Source organism: Cyprinus carpio, chromosome B6 (genome assembly GCF_018340385.1).
Source record: "Cyprinus carpio isolate SPL01 chromosome B6, ASM1834038v1, whole genome shotgun sequence".
NCBI classification, from domain to species: Eukaryota; Metazoa; Chordata; class Actinopteri; order Cypriniformes; family Cyprinidae; genus Cyprinus; species Cyprinus carpio.
The window spans coordinates 15,358,836-15,379,959 of record NC_056602.1 but is presented as its reverse complement, the minus strand read 5'-3'; the positions used below and the strand labels follow the sequence as shown (position 1 = coordinate 15,379,959).

General features: G+C 35.5%; 1 protein-coding gene across 1 annotated transcript; it reads right to left on the bottom strand.

Annotated features, from left to right (window-relative positions):
* Positions 1–166: 166 nt before the first annotated feature.
* Positions 167–20,343, bottom strand: LOC109069103 (solute carrier organic anion transporter family member 2A1). Its single transcript, XM_042725843.1, has 14 exons — positions 20,191–20,343; positions 11,749–11,886; positions 9,974–10,136; positions 8,284–8,499; positions 8,097–8,195; positions 7,854–7,990; positions 6,458–6,533; positions 5,363–5,527; positions 5,017–5,209; positions 3,423–3,573; positions 2,095–2,255; positions 1,921–1,985; positions 1,334–1,454; positions 167–1,126 (listed from the first exon to the last, which is right to left on the bottom strand). Exons 1-14 carry the CDS (start codon positions 20,248–20,250, stop codon positions 1,006–1,008), a joined length of 1,866 nt encoding a protein of 621 aa, XP_042581777.1. The 5' UTR covers positions 20,251–20,343; the 3' UTR covers positions 167–1,005.
* Positions 20,344–21,124: the final 781 nt, after the last annotated feature.

The following is a 21,124-nucleotide window of genomic DNA, read 5'->3' as shown; positions in this document are numbered from 1 at the left end:
GTCATAATGATTAAATAAAAAGTCAAAATTACAACAAATCGAAACGGAGTAAAGGCATACTTAGTAGATAAAAGTCAAAATTATGAAAAAATAAAAACAATTCTTATGTGGCAGAAATTGGCTTTCATTAAAGATCAGCCAAATGGCAAAATAAAAAAGCAACAAATTGTGAACAAATGTTATATTTGAAATAACTTATACATTGGTAAATAAATGTTATATATTGAATAATAAAGACTTATCAGAAAGTCACGGTTCATTACTCCAAGCAGCAATAAGAAAAGCATGTTGTCATTTGTACATTGAACCGTGGCCAAAAAAAGTATGCACAAAGTGTATAATAAAACAACAATATCAGGTATAAAAATATATTTTACAAACATCTGATGCCTATTTTCAAAATGTCTTCACATTTGCAAGTAACATTTTAAATCTGCTCAGGTTACTATCATTATCTGAAGCTACACACCTCAACTCATACACCGTTTGATATTCGACACACTCGTGTATCTGTGTGCATTAGGGTAAAGAGCACTCCACATCCTTCACATAGTCTTCAAATACAGATGGACCAAAAAAAATAATCATTTTCAATTTGTGTAATAACCAAAGATAAGGACAAACTATAGACATTTCTCTCTTTTTTTTTTTTCTTTAGGGAGGTTTTGTGACCTCCCTAAAGGTGCCACAATCCTAAATCCTAGAAATCTGTTGATGAGAACTGTGGCTATAAGTATGATAAATTGTTTTATGCGCTATATGTAGTTAATTATTACTACCAAAATAACTGTGAAGGTGGAAAATCCCTGAATCTGTCCAGTTATGGCCCCACTTACATGCAGGTGGAAATAAATGCCCAAGAAGTTAATGTACAACTTGAGAAATGTCCAAGCTTTTCCAGTCAGGTGTTAGAAGGAGGGGGTTCTGACAAGAAATATCCAGGGGCTCAACTCACTGAGAGGGTTCTCAAAAGTGAGCTTTGATGGGTTAAGCAGAGTTGAGGCATCACATGGGTCCCTCTAGCTTATTCTCTAAGCTGTACTCTCTGGTCCGCTGCATTTTCCAGCCAATGAATGCCAGGAGCGCAATGCCTAATGTCTTATACCCCAACTGCAGTCCTAGATACCTGCAACAAGTCATCATGATCATCATCAGTGCTACTAATTAGTTTATAAACCCTAATTAGCATAGTCTGCCTTCTGTTTTTAGCCTTGTTTGGCTGAATATATGCAGAGCGTATGTTTGTTTAAACTCACTTCATTAAAAAGCTATCAATATTTGATGCAAATGTACCTTCGTAATGCATTGAGGTCTAAATAGAACCTAATCGTACCTGTTTCTAAGGAGGTTGTTGTCATAGTAACCACATCCTTGCTTTTTCCCACAAGACATTTTCCACTTGATACACGTGGAGTCTATGGTCATCCCGAACAGAGCTGGAGCTGGCAGCCAGGCTAAGCAAAGAGAGAGAGAAAAATTCGTAATTTTCTACAAATGTCAACAAATATATAAACTATTCACTAAAGTACCAAAAAGGCATCGATAGTTTGTAGATTTAGGAACTGTACCAGAGATTGATTGATTGATTGTACCCCTCACACAGTAGCTATGTTGTTGTATCGCCAGAAGGGGGCGCTACAGTACTTACAGTATTGCAATTGCACTTGCACAGAAAAGAGTCCTTATCTGAGACTCATTTCCACTGTGATTTACACTGACCACTGTTCTCTGTTCCCCTCTGTGTATTAGCACTTATCTTGTTTTGAGGATCTTTCAGGATACATTTTAGGGAAAGATGTTTGTCTGTATACTTATTGCACTCTGCACTTATCATTTAAATTGCATTTCACAATAAATAAATTAATAAAAGTAAAAGTAAAAAAAAAAAAGAAAAAAAAGGTGTTTTGGTATTTTACTTACTCAGAACCCTGAGAAGCAGAAACTGAACCCCAATGGCAAAGGACTTTTCTTCTGAAGGAACTGACCTGTAGATAAAGACAGAATGAGTAAAATAAGATACAAAAACTCTATCTGGAGATTTCTTATATTTTAAGTTCTCACACTACATGCAGTGTTTTGGTATTTGTTTCTCACCTGAGCACCATCATGTAGATGGGGTTGTGTGTTAGGCTGGCAATAAGTCCGGCCAGAGATATAAGGAGCATTACAGGCAGGAGATAGTGAGGGCAGGTGTTTGCACAAGGGCCAGGTTTGGCTGTGGCCAAACCAGGAATACACTTGCAGTTACTATAAATCTGTGTGTGGAGGGATACTGGATTTAGAAGATTTTGCCATTTATCAGTAGAACAAACATTCAGGCACCAAATTCTGATTGAATGAAAAATATTGGTCACCATAATTATTTCTAGTTAAGAAACACACATAAAAAAATAAAAAAAATCTACAGGTCTGCTTAAGTCACAGAGAGCAGGAAAAATAAAATAAAATAAAATAAATAAGACTCAAAAACTAACCAACTAATTTATAAAAAGTAAGTAAAAAAATAAATAAATAATTAAATAGGCTAATAAACATGCTTTCCAAATTGATTTAAGTAAAAGGCTACACAATATGAAACAAATTTACCTGTCACAAGATAGCGTGATGTCAAAAACTACCCAAGGTAAAAGGAAATCTGACTCAAACTTCAATAAATAAAGGTTTACATGTAATAAGGACAAAATATGTTTTGTTGCATAATAATATAAGAAACCAATAATACAATAATTAATGCATTCCACTGTTTCCTTTTAGAGACGATTTTCTTTACTTTTGAATGATTAATTGTGGGTTAACAAAACCAGCTGAGAAACCCTGCATTAGTGCTTACATTCATTACAAACATTATTACAAGTGATCACTAAAGGATACTATTATTATAAAGAGAACAACAACTAACAGTGTTTCATTGATGCAGCTAATACTAACACTTATAATTCTTGCCTTGTGCTCTATTGACTTCCAATGACACAGTGTCCTTGATTGCCTGTTTTGTTTAATTCAAGCAAGGGAGTCCAGGCCCAAGTCTATTTCTCACTATAATTACCTCGTGGTATGATATGTGCTGTGTCATATAGAATAATTTATCATCAGCTGCTGCTCCTGTAAGTCTCTTGCTGTGCAGTTATACAGAAGCTTTAACACTTTAGAATTGTTCCGAGTCCCCAAAGCACTTCCTCCAGGAAGTATTACTAATTAGGGATTGATTGGACTCAACCCATTGATCTCTAAGAGACCATGACCGGTCATTTGCTCGGTGTTGCTAGTACAGCAGAGACTCACACTGAGCTGCTATCTGGCTTCAGTAATGAGCTAAATAAAGGTCTAGATGGACAGATCTATGCAGTGACTCTGCTCTGGTTTGAGATAATGGTATGGAAATTTCATGACCAATTTCTGTTTTGGTTGTCAGATTTATTTACCTGGACTCTATATGAGTTTTTGGGATCCATGGTGAAGTTTGTGCAGCCAGCAGTGCAGGGTGAGACGTATTCAATGTTGTTTTCCCCACACACTGGGTTAAAGGTTTTGTTGGAACAGGAGCAACTGGCATGACAGGACAGTGGAGGCGTCCTGGGCAGAATGACACAATTTAGCTTCTTCTTGCAGAATGCAGAAACATTTTATAAATTGTTCATATTAAAGTAGTTTGAACTCAAAAATTATGACATTACTCATTACTTTTTTTTTTCTTACATAGAACACTAAAAAAGATATTTTGGTCAATCCTTTTAATATAAAATAAATGGGGACTTCAAAATTACAAAACAAGCACAATAAACTTGGTCCATATGATTATATTTTGACTATATTTATATTCTGATTCAGTTCTCAAATTCAGTGATCCAGTCATATTAGGTAACATCTCATAGGACTGGAAGATTATCAGTCAGTAATGAAAATTTCATATTGTTCATCACATAACGTTATTGTATAGCTCCAAGAGATTGGAATATAGCACACAAGTGGTATGGACTACTGTGTTTATGATAGTTTTAAGCTGCTTTTTGTGCTGAAGTTTTCATTCATTGTAATTTTATTGGAATAAATGACCAGCACAATATTCATATTTTGTGTCCCATGAAAGAATTAATAAATGTTTGTGACAACATGGGACCAAGTAGACAATGAACTGTTCCTTTAACATCCAGACACAGTCAAGTCTGATAAGAACATTGGTCAGGGCTCAGGATGTAGACCATTTAACTGAGTAAACCTTATAGTGTGTGAAATTGTGTAACTGTTCTCACACAATAATGACATAATAATAGGAGAATGTTCATAATGTCCATGGCACATAATCAAGTCACTAGAGTTCCCATTTGAACACATCTAGCACAACTTAAGAAAAACAAATTTAGTCTACACTTTCAAATGCCAGAAAGAAAATATATTTCCAATCTTAAACTACATTCTGGGTAATTTAAATATATTTTTTAGACAATATAATAAAAATATATTTTAAAATATGTCTAATATATGTCTAATATATATGTATGTAAATATATTTTCAATTCTATGTTAGCAATATATTTTGGTCTTTTTTAATTGTATTTTGTTGAAAAAAATTAATTTATTTTTGGTGATTTAGGATGAAGCAAACTAATGTGTTGGGTTCTATTGTGATGGTTTATTTTATTTAATGTATTGTTTGATTGGGATGTGATGTGCTTTAGAAGTGTCAGCCAAATGCATAACTTTAGAATGAGGGAAATTGCCAAAAATGGACTTATCACAATGCCTTTAAGCAAGACAGTTAAGCTCAAGTTTCTCAAGAAGGGCTGTCTGTGCAATCAGTCTTCAGAGAGTTAATTATTTAAACAGAGAATATTCCAAAAACATGGAAGCAATCAAACAAATAAGAACACTCTGTTTTGTGGTTTCTCACCTACCCAGGCCAGGCCAGACCTGACTTATTTATTTATTTTTCTCTATCTAGGAATGCAAAAATAAATAAATAAATAAAAAAAATCCGCAAGAGTCAGCTAAATCAAAAGAACATTCTGTTAAACTCACCCATTAACGCCATAAACATCAGCGACATTTTGTGTGGGGCAGCCCATGAAGAAGAGGGGTAAACAGCAGAAGATGGAGATGGTGAGCATTACAACAGAGAAGCGTGGAATGGCTCTGAACGACAACCCCCAGCGTTTCATGATCAGACCCCCGAGCACCATCCCCACAGCAATGGATGGCAGGTTTAAAGCACCTGAGAGAAAACAAAGATTTATTCACAGATAAGTGATCTTCCTCAGTACGAAAACATCTATTCCAAATACAATACTGTACACATGAATGTCTGAGACTATTGCCACATTTCTCTGAAACCTGTAATGTATTCTATTCAATTATGTTTACTGACCAATAAGAAGGCTGCTGTAGGCCGCAGAGGCACTGTACTGCCGCTCAAGAAATTTGTTGAGGAAGGTGGCAAGTCCAGCGATTACGGAGGAGAAACAGCATTGGGTCAGAACCAGCAACATGAAGACAGGACTCAGCAGCAGCCTAATGAACATCTTAGGGAACACTGCAAAAATACAATTCCAATTTAACCTTTTGGAAACACTTTAGTATAGGGACCAATTCTCACTATTAACTAGTTGCTTATTAACACACCAATTATTAACATATTGGCTGTTTATTAGTACTTATAAAGCACATATTCTGAATGACCATATTCTACTTTCCAGATCCTACCCAATACCTTAAAAATACTTAACTAACTATTAATAAGCAGCAAATTAGGAGTTTGAGGCAAAAGTCATAGTTTTGGCCAAAATGGTTTGTTAATAGCGAGAATTGGACCTTAAAATAAAGTGTGACCAACCTTTTATATTTGCAAATGTAAACAAAATTTGTTTGACCAATATAAGAGTGTATGTCCTATACACACACTATATGGACAAAGTAGCGGGACACCTGACAATTATACAAACAGAGACTTTAATGATATTTATGCAGAAATTTTTGTATGAAGGGTAGGTTTAGGGTAAGGGGATAGAAATTACAGTTTGTACAGTATAAAAAAACATTATTTCTATGGAATGTCCCCATGAAACACGGAAACCAGTGTGTGTGAACTTAATCTAAACACTCTCAAAGTGAACAACTATTTTGAAACAGGAAATCAATTTTGCCTTGAATACACTTGAATGAAGACATGGTCATGCATAAACCAGCTGCTTACAAATCATGCCCTGGAGGCCTGTATTTTCATAAGAACGAGTCAGATCCTGTTACATTAACAACCTGAGCATGATGTATGACTCAAGAGCCAAGACACTGACAAACAGTACACGTACGGCACAGGAGTGCAGACATTTGAATTGCCCTAGTCAACTTTATTTCTTAATTGTAGGTAAAGTATTTAAATGGCTATAACTATACAAATAAAATGGCCTTACTATACTAATACTAATGGGTAAGTCTCATAATGAATCAATAAGAGTGGACTCACTTTTCAAGAAATCCAGCATGGAGCCCTCTGACTTCTTGGGGTCTTCTTTCAAGATGTCACTTTCCAATTCAAAAGGCTGCAAAAGAAGATTTTCAAATTGGTCTGTTTGTTTTGTAAAGAAAAGTCTTTTTACAGTAATGAATTATTCATCTGCTTATATTTTTGAACCAAGAAAGGTTTTTGTCACTTATTCTACCACTATTTTTACATTTTTTAAAAGAAGATGGCATATTGTGATGAGATTTCAGGAATATGGTAACAGTCTCAGCTTCTCATTGTGAATGTAGAGGTATTGTCTACTGCATATCAGATACAAAAAACACGGTGTACTGGTCTCACACTGTCAAACACACAGATTATCTAAGTTGATCGTGACAGGATGGCAGCTAGTTGTATTATTGGGATTTCTTCCTAAAAACTGTCAGAATACAGCAGGGAAGGAATATACAAAATAACTATCAGTAGTAATTAAGCACAGTGAGACAAACATGCTAAAGAAAAGCAAAAATAAAACTTTATTTACCGATTTGTTCCAATGGATTGGATTGGACTGGATTAATGAATGGATAATAGAAGAGGATTATGAACTTTGGTGCACCTAATGAACTACCACCACTGTCAGACAGAAGATTTCTCACACTGATAGCGTTGACATAATAGACATAATTTGCTCATAATGCACATTTTTTCTGCTGTGGGTAGCTCAGACATGATTTAAATTTGGGCAATTACCTCAAGTTCCCAAACAAGTTTTCAGAGTTTGATTGATGGAGATATAATGGTTGTGACACAGAAAATACAAGATTTTAAGATTAGGGCCCATTTTATCTTCTTTACAAAAAGTAGGAATACTGTACAGCTGTAAAATCTTTTAAAAGAGGTATAATACAGGTATATATCACTGTTCAAAAGTTCAGGGGATTTTTTATTTTTTTTCAAGAAATGTATACTTTCTGTAAGGATGCATTAAACTGATCAAACATGAAAGTAATGCCAAACAAAGAAAAATAAAAGTTGCTCTTTTGAACATTCAATTGGTTAAAGATTACCCCCACCCCCCATATATAAAATATAATATTTATTATTAAAATTTCAACACTGATAAAAATAAGAAATGTTTATTTAGCACCAAATCGGGTTATTAGAATGATTTCTGAAGGATTATATGACACTGAAGACTGGAGTGATGGCTGCTTAAAAAAATCCAGCTTTTCCATAACAGGAATCAATTACATTTTAAATGATATAAAAATAAAAACCAGTTATTTTAAAACATAAAACTCTTATTTTAAAATGTAATAATATTATTCAGTATTTTCTGTATTTTTGATCAAACGTCTCAGGAATCAGTGCCATACATATTCTCATTTGTTATTAATACAAAAGTGTGATTAACCTTCTCTACATGAAGTGTTCTGGGAAAGAAGAAGTAAGGGATTGAGGTGAGAGCAAGACCTCCAGAAGTGATGAGCAGACCCATCCACCATGCACCGACCCATCGAGGGTCAGTAGGGGTTAACTCCAATGCCCCCCCTAGATGAAAGAAATGGCATAATATGTAACACCGCAGCTAACTACACTGAGCAACAACATAAAGAAAAGGAATAAGCTCTTGCTGTGACTTAAAAGGTACACAAACCTGTGCTGGCTCTGTCCACATCCACATAAATCCGCAAAACCACAGAGCCCAGGAGGTATCCAAAGGACGGCCCAAACACTGACACAGCAAAGAGAATAGCTGCAACATGCAACAACAGGAATCTCTTAATCTTTACAGCTCTTTAAAGTTTAAATAACATTGTGAAAAACATGACAATTTTTTTTACCAATATAGAGAGCAGAATTCCCAACTCCTGCAAAGTCATCTATATAAGATATTCCAAAAGGTTGGATGGGGACAGAACCGATTCCAAACAGCAGCTGGGCCGTAGCCATTAACACCCAAAATTTACTGGTGTCCACAAGCTTCCGTGAATCCTCCTGACCACAAGATTCAGCACCCGTTGCATTCACATGCAAATAACACATGTCCTGTTTGCTCGCTGTGGGATTGAGACAAAGAAATACACCATATTCATCCTAACCACCAGTTCACATCATCCGTCCAAATATCTGTGTTTAGAAACTTTCATAAAAGTTTACTGGAATGATGAAAACTAAACATTCTGCATTTTAAGTGTGAACTTGAGGGGTGAAGGTGCTCCTGACGGTTAATTGTTCATCATTTACTCACCTCATAATGTTTCAAACTTTTATGAACACAAATGGAGTTAAGTACATTGTCCAAATTGCTCTTATCTAATGCTCTCAAATGATTAATCGTGATTAATCGCATGTTAAACAAAAGTTTGTGTTTAATATAATATATGTGTACTGTGTATATTTATGTATGTATAAATACACACAGGTATGTATATATCTATGAAAATATATGTTTAGATATTAAATAAATGTATATATAATGTAAATTATGAATATAAATATATACATGTAAATATTTTCTTAAAAAAAATATAATATATGTGTGTGTATTTATATATACATAATAAATGTATGTAGCACAGCACACACATATATATTATGTAAACAAAAACTTTTATTTTTTGATGCGATTAATCGTTTAACAGCACTACTCTTATTAATACAACAAAGTGTAGACCATAAACAGACAAGACACCATTCACTTAAATTGTATGCAAATAAGAAGCTTGGACCGTCTATGATACAACTCCTCTTGTTTTAGTCAAAACAGGTTTGGAGCATCATGAAAGTGAGTAAAAGAAAAAAAATGAGTGAGCTAAGCATTGAACGTCTTACGTAAGTGGCTGCATATTTCATTTAAGCTTTGCATAGCATTGCAATGTGTATGGCCAAATGACAGTATCTGCAGAAAGAAGCAAGGGAAGTGAGAGAATGAAGCAAAAATTAAAGGTCCAAGGGAGATAACTGTTATCTCTTGGAGTAAATTCCGGCTGATTTTCTCTTCAGAGAGAAATCAGGCAGCTTTATCTTCACAGTATCTCCCTGTTACTTTGTCCACGTCTTTGCCTTTTTCTCTCTATCTGTTCCCTTTTCAACTTCAATCCATTTATTTCTTCATGATTTTTTCTCAAACTAATGCTAAACCCTGTCTAAGAAGGGAGTCTAGGGTCAAAATGGAGTGTCTCCGCAGCAACTTCCTGTAGACCTGCCTACCCTGTTATGTCTAAGCTGATGTTTATCATCCAGCTGTGTTATTTTAGATCCCCTCTTTGTTGTGTCTGGTTTTCTTCAAAGTGTCCTGAGCCTTTTTAAATGAATATTGTGATATTATCATTTTGATGAGCTTAGAGTCTAAGATCCTTTACTCTGGGGCATGAAACAATATTAACATGCAGAAAAAAAAAAACTAAGACAGAAATGAGGAGAAAAAGAATTCAGAGCTCATTCCAAGATTTCCAAATACAGTCACATTAACTGGTTTCATATGGTTCTATCGAGATGAATGGGGATGCTAATGGCTTGAATGACACTTACCATGCAGGACAGAGTCAAAGGTGTAGGGCTGGGACAGGAAGTGAGGTAGAGCTAAGATCATGGCACTGATGGACATTAGCAGGCCGCCTAGTCCAATGAAGCGAGGTCGGTGAACCCGACTACCCATGTAACTAACAAACGCTATAAGAACTGTGTTCCCTACCTAATAAAAAAAAGAAAGAATAACAAGTCACATACATTTGGTATTACATGTATATACCTAATATACAGTATTCAGCCTCTTCCTTGTTGACCAGCATATTGTATACTGTAGTCATCCACATTTGATCGTCTAGCTTAACTAGTTTAAGCTTCCCTGAATAACCAGCCTCATCAGAAAGCCCATGTCGGTTGCAGGGTAATTATTGTTAATTTATTATATCACATTTTTGTTTTATCTCAAAGTACTAACATAACTAAAACTAAGAAATACAATTAATAAAACCTATATAGATATAATGACAAAAACATGACAAAATTACAAAAACTTTAACTAAAATTAAAGTGAGAAGAGAAGACAGAAAAATATATATATATAATTTAAAACACTAACACAATCATACTAAAATAACACTGGTTGGTTATTTAACTTTTTTGCTGATAAAAGAATGGCTGTTCTGTACATAAGACTGAATAAGCATTCATTTTGATCTAAACTGGTCTGGATTGACCATTATACTGTTAATAATTTCATGATTTATTATTATAAAAATACCTTGTATATTACATAATTAGGGATGCACATAATAATGGTATCATATTGGTTTATTAGCCAATATTAGATACCTGTGGATTGGATATTATGGTATACATGCTTTCTCCCTCCATTTTTACATTTATATTACCTTTGCTGTCATTTAACACTCACTTAAAACACCATGTCACCCTAAAACAATACAGCAATAGAATACACTAACTGATATTCAACAACAAGTAAATTGAGAAGAGCAGAAAAATGAAAATTTCAGTTAAAGGGATACTCCACCCCAAAATGAAAATTTTGTCATTAATCACTTACCCTCATGTCGTTACAAACCCGTAAAAGCTTTGTTCGTCTTCGGAACACAATTTAAGATATTTTGGATGAAAACCGGGAGGGCCTCTGACTGTCCCATAGACTCCAAGTAAGTTACACTGTCAAGGTCCAGAAAAGTATAAAAGACATCGTCAGAATAGTCCATCTGCCATCAGTGATTCAACCGCAACGTTATGAAGCGACGAGATTGATTTTTGTATGAGTTGAAATGTAAAGTTATAACTTTATTCAACAATTCCTTTGTCAGCAGTCTCCTCTGTGTCTCTCCATATCACCATATGCTGCGTATGCTCTTCTGTATCATCAGCGCCACAGTTGACAAAGGAATTGTTGAAAAAAGTCATTATTTTTGTTTTCTTCGCTTACAAAAAGTATTCTCGTCTCTTCATAATGTTACGTTTGAACCATTGATGGCAGATGGACTATTCTGACAATGTCTTTCATACTTTTCTGGACCTTGACAGTGTATTTTACTTGGCAGTCTATGGGACAGTCTCAAGCCTACTGGTTTTCTTCCTAAAAATCTTAAATTGTGTTTCGAAGACAAACGAAGCTTTTACGGGTTTGGAATGACTTGGGGGTAAGAGATTAATGACAATATTTTCATTTTGGGGTGGAGTATCCCTTTAAGTTAATATCTAAATAGTTCTTTATTTATTAGAGTTAGAGCCTCACTAATTGGTTTCACTTATGCAAACCACAGATGACTCTGGATGACTGTTTGTGATGTGACCTGTACCTCGTGGAGGGAAGAGATGGTTCCTGAAGAGAGGCTGTCCAGGCCATAGCGTCTCTCGATTGTGGTGATGGTGCTCTTGAAGTAAGAGCTATACAAGAGCTGAGTGAGTTGGAGCAGGCCATGACACAACACAAAGAACTATAGGAAGAGAGAGCAACAAAGTGTACAAGAACTGTCATACATAAGGGTTATCATTACAGTGTACTAATTATAATTTTCAAGTGTACTAAAAATTATCATATGATTTAAGGAACTTGATGTTCTATAATCTAAACGGCAGCATTCATCAGTATGTTGTTACTGTGTCACATGGGAGTTTTTAAAAAAAGCACATTTGGAGCTGAACAACTCTCTAAAAATTAGAGCTCCCTACTATATCTCTACAGACAGTGAGACCTGGGACTTTGATCTTCACTGCCTCACCTCAAAACACGAAGGTTAATCACACTGATTTCACAATATATCTAAATTCACTTGTGTTTGGTTCGTAACATGTCCCTAATCACAAAAAAGGGAAAGGGCAATACAGTTTAATCCAAACCGTAGAGCTTCTCCTAAAAACACCTTCAAGATTTACACAGTTGTCTTCATCCGGCTATCAAAAGCAAACCATCGCCCCAAAAGTTCCTTATTGTCCAAATAAGTGATAAAATAAAGACAGTTCGTAAAATGTGGAGCAGTGGTGTCTCTGCTTTCCATTAATAAGTGATCATTTTATTATTTTATCCTTTTTTTCTTGCCATTCTTTTTTTTTTTTTAATGCAATTAAAATGTCAACTTAAACTGATGAAAATTACACTTCTCTAACCATTTAGTCCAGTGGCTCTCAACCACATTCCTGGAGTCCCCACAACACTGCAGATTTTGCATGTTTTTGATTTAGGAGACATGTAAAAAGTGCATTGTTGGGGTGGCTCCAGGAACATGGTTGGGAACCACTGATTTACACCAATTAAACCCCACCCTTTTACAATTTACTGCAACCTCAAATCATTTTTGCTGCATTTTTATCGCAACACTCACATTTCAAAATCCAACCAACAACCTTTTTTGATAATAAAAATCTGGTAGAAAACTTCAGTTTTATCTGAGCGGCAACCTCCCGCTCTCTCTCGTGAAGCCAACAAGGAAGTGACTAAAACTGCAATTCATCGACTGGCCACTAGAGGCTGGCTGCAAAATGGAGTCAGTCCCATAGACTCCTCATGTTAAAATGTCCAACTTTACAGCAGAAAAAAAACATGTTTACAGCCTGGTTCAAAAAATTATTTTGGTCTATATAGCTAATTTTGCCCTTCATGACAACTGTGAGGGGGGTGAATTTTTTTTATAACTCTTTCGTTTAAATTATATTAAGCCTTAAAGTTCTGAATAATTAAGGGCGTGGCCACTTGAGTGACAGGTGGATTGCTGCTGCTGACACTGCCGTCGAGCTAGGTGGGCGTGGCTTCAGAAACCAGCTCCCGCCTTTTTGCCCCTTTTTCGATTATCTGGGAGAGACGCGCGGTGACGTGCTGCCAAAATGGCGACGGCCCGTTCTGCACACTTTGAGCTTCAAAAACGCTCTTCAGAAGTCTACGGGTAACGTCACGGACACTACATCCATGTTTTTATACAGTCTATGGTTTTATCACAAGTTGCTTAAGTAACTATAGGGTGTGACCAGGGGCAGAGCTAGGGGTGGAGCCATGTGGACATCAGCCTTATATGAAATCGGATTGGCTCTTTAAGAAAGCCTTTAAGGGTAAGTTCACCCAAAAATGAAAATTCTGTGATTAATTACTTAAATTATTGTAGTTATAGACCTGTAAGACCTTCGTTCATCTTCGGAACATAATTTAGGATATTTTTGATAAAATCTGAGAGCTCTTTGACTCTTCAAGACAGCAATGCAACTGCAATGTCCAGAAACGTAGCAAGGGTATCAGTAAATTAGTCCATGTGACATCAGTGGTTAACATAATCAGTGTTGTTTACTTTCAGTAGAAAGTGTGCGCATGCTGAACGTAAACAATGCTAATTTCGTTGATTACGTTCTGGGGTAGGCCTACTCTTCAAAATGGCGGAAGACAGTAACTCAGAGAGAAGAATTGTTGAATAAATCATATTATTATTATTTTCTTTGCACAGAATTTTTTTCTCGTAGCTTGGTAAAATTACAGTTGAACCACTGATGTCACTTGGACTATTTTACCAATGTTCTTACTACGTTTCTGGACCTGGGAACATTGCAGTTGCATTTGTGTCTATGAGGTGTCTTGGAGTTTTTTGATTTTATCAAAAATATCGTAATTTGTGTTCTGAAGATGAACCAAGGTCTTACGGGTTTGGAATGACATGAGGGTGAGTAATTAAATATAAAAATTTTGGGGTGAACTAACCCTTTAAGACTGGTTATGGGCAGCCAAATACGCCAGTGCAAAATGAAACTACACAACAAAACTTATTGAACGTAATTGAAACGTAATTGTCATTTCCATCCCACTAGTGGCAACAAAAGGAATTGCAACCTTTATATCCATCTTAACCCTCATAAGCAAAATGTTTGTATAACTAATCATTTTACTAATCATTTACACTGCAGTACCTGTCCTTTTGTACATAGTATCTATATTTTAAATAAACACCCAATTTATTTATATAGGGATAAATCAAAATTTTCCAACTCTGTTGAAATATGTGTAAAATTGATTAAAAATACTCCCAGTGAATTTTTTAAAATTCTAGAATCACCAATGACTCTTATAGTTTGCAGAAAAAAATAAAAAAATTCTTGATTTTTTTTTTTTAGATGCATACTATGCATAAGCCAGCATAAAAAGACTGAAGCAGAGAGATAGTCATGTTTACTTGTTGTACTGGTTGGCAAATGCACTGAGAGTAATGTTTTTCTAGAGACTTAGCAGCGTTTGTTCACCTCTCTCTCAAGAGAGAGGCTCTTGGCGATAAGTCAAATGCAGTGGAGATAAAAGCTCATAAATTGGAACATTTCCCTGTTTGTGTATGAGAGTGAGGCAGCTGCTCCCATATGATATAATGCTTTTTTTGTGCCCAAGACGTCATGAGCACAAGTGGAGGAACGTTCGCAAAGGTCTCAGAGGCATGAAGCAATCTGATGGGGCATGTAGAGATCTGGACTGGATTTCCTAAACAAACACAAGACATAAATCCCTCTCCTCCACTCCTCAGCTCTCAACCGTTGCAGACCAAAGCACTATGCTTACTAGAACAGCTAATGCTCCCATTAAATCTTCAGCTTCATGGTTTGTTAGCACACATAATAGCTGCTTTTGACACAGTTGCCATGATTTCTTTCATGTTTTTCGGCGAATGGGCTTTTAATTATGGAAATATTTTGATAGGCTGTGCCCACTCAAGCAGCCCAACTAAATGCTTTAGTTAGACGTTTGAATGGCAGCTCTGTGCCTCTTTCTGCCCCTGTGCCAGTTCCACATTCGGTTCTGCTCGAATTATTCGACACGCTTTAGCCACGTCTGGATCCTTTCACGTATGATGTTACAGGGAAGCTCAAGCAGATTTCTCTTTTTATTGTTTTCTCAAGACTCTCTGATAAACTAACACTATGAGCAATCTGTCTCCAGAGGCCATTACTCAAGAAGTGTCCCTGAGGTACAGTAGGTGTACTATGACCAGGCCATGTTACTGTTTTGATGGATTATAGGTCTTAACAAAAGTGCAAGCAACAGCATATGCACATAATAACTTGACACGTTCCTACGCAAATTACAGCTGGCAGGTTCATCGGTGTGTAATTCTCCACAAGCAGTCGTAAATCTTTTGCAGAGCTGGCATGCATTTGATCAGTCACTGCGTCGTGAATAACTATTACAGAGTAGCCTTGGGTAAACAAGCACAAAGCATACTGAAATATTTGTTTTGTATTGAAGCAGTGTGTGAATTGTTTTTGGAATTTTGGAAAGAATAATTCAAATATAAAACAATCCTGCCATGTGTGAGAGAAAATTATTGTCAGACATTTGTCATACTGTTACCTCAAGCATTTAAGCTCTGGCAGGCTGCTTTACGCGTTCTAGGAAATCAGGGGGAAAATAATCAAATACTTTTTTCATAGAGACATCAGCTTTTCATTTACTCTTTATCGCATTTGTCTGTAAAACAGTGGTTCCAACAAAATATCTGAACATGTCCCTCATATTACGTATAATATTTCATTTGGCATGTTGAAATTATGACAAATTTGCTTGTTTAAAAAAAAATTATTAACAGAAACTGGGAAATAAAACAATATTTGATGAGCAAAAATGCATTAAAAATAAATATTTAGTTTACACCTTGATTATTATTTTTTTTTTTTACCAGGTTATTATTATTATTATTATTAAGAATAAACCCAGGCCCCAGGTTAAGATCAAGTGTTGGAAAATATAGTTTCACTGCATGATTTAAAAGAATAGTTCACCCAAAAATGAAAATTCTGCCAGCATTTACCCTCATGTCATCCCAAACCTGTATGAGTTTCATTCTTATGTTGAACATAAAATATGTTTTGAAGAATGCTAGTAGTAATCAAAGAGTTGATGGGCCCCATTTACTTCCATAGTATTTCTTTTCCTACTATGGAAGTCAATGGGGACCGACAACAGTTTGGCTATTCAAAATTCATCAAAATATCTACTTTTGTGCTCAACATAAGAAAGAAACTTATACAGATTTGGAACGACATAAATAATGACCAAATTTTCCTTTTTGGGGGAACTATTCCTTTAAGTTAAGAAGCAAAATATATGATACTTTTGTTGTCAGATTTGACTGCATTATATTATTGAATTGTCAAACAGATTCAGAGATTTTGGTCAATTCAAACTTTCATTTCCCTATTCAAGAAAATAGGAAATTGTTTGACTATTGCCAAAACAGAAAGAGCAAGATGACCGCTGAGTGAACTTAATTATGCGCCTTTAGGGGACTTTGATAGAATGTCATTAGTTTTTCGAATCATCAGTGCATTTTAATTATGTTTGAATTGCATTGACTTCATAAATCCAGCCTAAAGTTTTTAGGACACAGTGAGTGATTCAAACTCCACGGATAGAAAACCAGTGGCGAAAGATTCGATGAACGTGCTGAAAAGCAGTTCCTGTCGTCTGTCCAGACCTGGATTTTTTCCCCCTCCTCAGCAGCTATTGTGCTCCATGAAGAGTCCTGCTGAGTTAAGAGAATCAGGGGAAAACTGACTTTGAAGTTTGATGTTTTACATGCATCTCTGCACTGCTATCACGTGTTACAGGAGCCATTAAGCAGACATTTTCGGATTTCCTCAGGATATAAAGCTTAAACAGTCAAAAAAGTACAATCCCAATGTTCCAATCATTTTTGCCCATCCTGTGCACCACAGCCACAAAAATAACACGACATTCAGACGCTGTTTCACTTTGGGTTGAAATGAGCACAACCCATTTCTATATTCTATTCATTTTACAAGAAAACATTTAGTGACGTCTGTATTCACAGATTTTCACATTGAATGGCTTCAAAGAGAATCTTGCAAATGGGACACTAAAAAAGTTAGAGGTTGTAAGCAACGATTCAATGAAATCAAGTGAAACAATCTGGAGGCGCTGGTTCACCCTAATGCAATACCGATTCAACCAATCTTTTCCTAGTAAAGACTAAATGAACCTTTGCATTGTGCATACTGCCAAAAGCAAATCAGTTGATGGTAGAATAAAAGGAAAAATGCAAGATCAATGTGACATTTAATATTTGACTTATTTCAACAGCTGCAAACTTACAATGACCTGTAGCCCAAATAAACAACACTCCCTCTCTGCAATTTCTAATGACAGGCTCTACAGAAATTGTTCTTTTGAAAACCCATCCTGCATTTAAATGAAATAAGGCGGCTTAACAGCTAAGATGTTTCTGTTATGTAACCTGCTAATACAAAAAAGTTGAAAAACGTGCTAAATAGTCAAAAAGTACAAAATATTTGGAAGCAAAACAATAAGAATGTCACAACTGCATGTTATATATCAGCATACCTGTCAGTTCAAATCAGTTTAAATCTAAAAAAGGGGGTTAAAGGATTGTAAACACAGGCCAAGTACTCTGAACAGCATGTTCTACACCTTCTTTCAACATACGTCATCACTGCCTGACTCACCCAGATGAACAAAATACATACATGCAAAACCTGTCCATTTAACATATGCAGTTATGCCTCATTGGTCACGCAGACACAAACTCAATTTATTTAAACATACCTGTAAACTCTCACACCCTTATTGCAAACATATAAAGTCTACATTAAAGCTGAGTTTAACAGAGAAGCGAAGTTTGATTTTGGAGAGTGTATGAAGCTTCTCTCTACTTGTAGTCTCATTCACTAATAATAAATGTCCACAATAACAGATAGTTCCTAATAAGGGGGCAAAAAGGAATTCCATAGAATGGAGTAAGGAAAACTAAGCAGACACTTCTGCATCTGTGTCATGTCAAACTGTCTATTGTAATTCCAAACAACCATCATTGGAATTGTTTCTGCTTAAGGTTGTTGTACCGTGCCAACAATTTTCACAAATACACAAAACAGATCTGAACTAGGTGTGAAAGATATGACCAACAACCTTTGGGCTGGTTTGTCAGAGGTGATTCGCAGACAGTTCCTTTAGGTGGAGGAATGAGCAGGTATGAGTCTAAAGGATTTATGCAAATCTAGACAAACTCGGATGGAATTTTCTGTAATGCCTAATTGCAATGTCAACCGATCACTGTGAATTTGAAGTGCAACAAGCAAACAATAGGTATGTTTACACACACTAATTTTCCATTTCAGATTCTGCAATCCGTTTTATATATTTTGCATTACATGTGTATTCTGAACAAAGCTGCTACAATGCCACTGGACCTACCATGAGTGTAACTGTTATTTTTGACTTGCTGACAAGTATATGTCAAGAGTTCTTTAAAAGCAATATTTAGAAAAATCAGTCTCCTTTACTGATCCGTTCATAAGATGTAAATAAAGATATGCACATTTGTAAGTAGTGAACCTTATGTAAACAGATTATTTTATTAAAGGTTCGTTTAAATGTGAATCATGCAGGCGTGCAAGGTATGTGTGAATCTGATTGAGAAGATAGTTGTTTTCAAGCATTTACATGCATAGTTTTTCCTAATGATAGGATTGTTTCAGGTCTACACCACCCATTTCAATCCAATTAAAATTGAATTTAGAGTCAGCTCAGTCGATTTGATTTAGATGTTTACATGAAGGCTTTTCAGTCCTACTGAGGCATGAGTCCAATTACTAATGGATCATTTTGGTGCATGTAAACATAGTTAATGTTGGTCAAGATCTGTGTATCGTGGTAAAAAACAAAAACAAAATACTCCTTGGGGAAATGAACAGATATCAATTTCAAATAAATCCACGATTCTCTGGCAAAGCCAAGATGAAATAGTTTTGACACCACAACAGTCTGTGGTCAGGGAGATCTTTATCCAAACAATTTCCAAACACAAAAACATCTTTATTAAACAATGTACTCACAGAAGACATAATTTGAGAGATGACAGAACCATATTTTTGTCTACTATCCCCTACATTCCACAGATATTGGTTTTGAGTAAAATGGGAATGAATGCAGTTAATGCTGTACTTCAACTAAGCATCGCTTCTGGCAAGCCATCTGATATACAGTACAGCCCCCTGGGCCGAGGTCCTCATCCTGAACTGCTAACCCCTCCACAGCTGCTTCAAGATGACAGAAGTCTACCTGCACTGACAGTCTCAATCAGCAAAACCTGTTTCAGCTGTCAAACACCTTGAATTAAACATCCAGGGCTTCAAACAAACTGGGCTTTACAAATGAAAGACAGAAAACATACCAGCATGAAATAATGCATTACTGCAGAGAACTCTTTACTATATTCACAATGCAGATGAGCAGAGGATACAGGATTGGAAACAGCAGAACTTTATAACCCTAAAGATGAGCACACATTGTCTTGGTGGTTTGATTTATAAGTTATATTATTAGATGTTATTAATAACATTACATTTTTTCCCCCTATTTTATTTTAAAGGGCTGTGCACTAATAAAACACAAAGCTCTATTATAAGAACTCACGAGTGAGTGTTAAAGCCAAAGTTCAGGTTCCAAGTCCAAAGACAATAAAATTCATGACAGAATAAATAATAATATAATGTGCTTCCACTGTCACCAGAGCAACAACAGCAAGTGCACTGTAAATTACTTTTTAAAGTGTCAAAAGAGATTGTTAAAATATATATAGAGAGAGAAAAAATATGCTTCTACTAAATGACAGTGAACATAAATAATAGTATTGAACTTGAACAAATTAAATTAATATTATTATTGTATCAATAGCCTATTGGATCATCATTATAAACTAATAATATTCATCAATAACCATAAAGCAATGATAATAATTTACCTTTATGTTATAAAACAACGCTGGCTTGGGTTTCTTTATGTCTTTGGCGTATATGTCCATGTTTTCCTATAAAAGGTGAAGTTGGTTGTTAGGCTTGTTTCGACAAGGATGAACTAGACACGTTTCCACATCGGTGATCGTCTATGGGGGATTATATGACCATTATCAGTGATGTCACGAGCCCCGCCCAGTGCTCACAGACTCCGCCCACCGCTCCACGCGCGATTGTTTTGGTGATAGTTACCTCTCTCTCTTTCCCCATATATCAGAAACGGATTTCATTTCCTCATATTACACGGACTGCACGCTCAGTAAGGAATCTGTGCAAACACGTATCATAAACAGTGTAAATCATTTAACTGGATTCAGTTTAATGACACCGGAGGAGAACAGGAGTAGGCCACTTTTGCTTTTCTGTTTGTAAGGATGGCGTTATTTCACTTAGATTTGTAATAATGATATTTGACAAGTTTTTCTTAGCCATTTCTAAAATAACGTTATCCATTATCAATTTCCATGTTTTAAAATAACACATTTTAAAATATGAAAATGATTACGTTAAAGATGACTAGAAAAGTTTAAACCAGTGATCTGTGGCTAGCCCATTAAAATGTTAAAATGATAAAACTATTCGTAAATTAGCTTTTCTTTATTTCTGAATACGGTACATTAATTATATGCTACGCATTATTTAAGTATAATAATGCTGATTAAACAGTAGTAGGCCTACATCTTTTTGTTAACTCGGTGTAGGCTATACAGTATGTTAATTTAACTAAAACATACACGTATGGCAAAACTGACCCAAATAATGGTAGAAATATAATACAACACCTGAACACCTAAATCCAATAACCTTATACTGCATTATCTATTTGAAATCCAAATCACTGTTTATTAAAGGAGTTGAGACAAAATTGATGCTCCCCTGCTT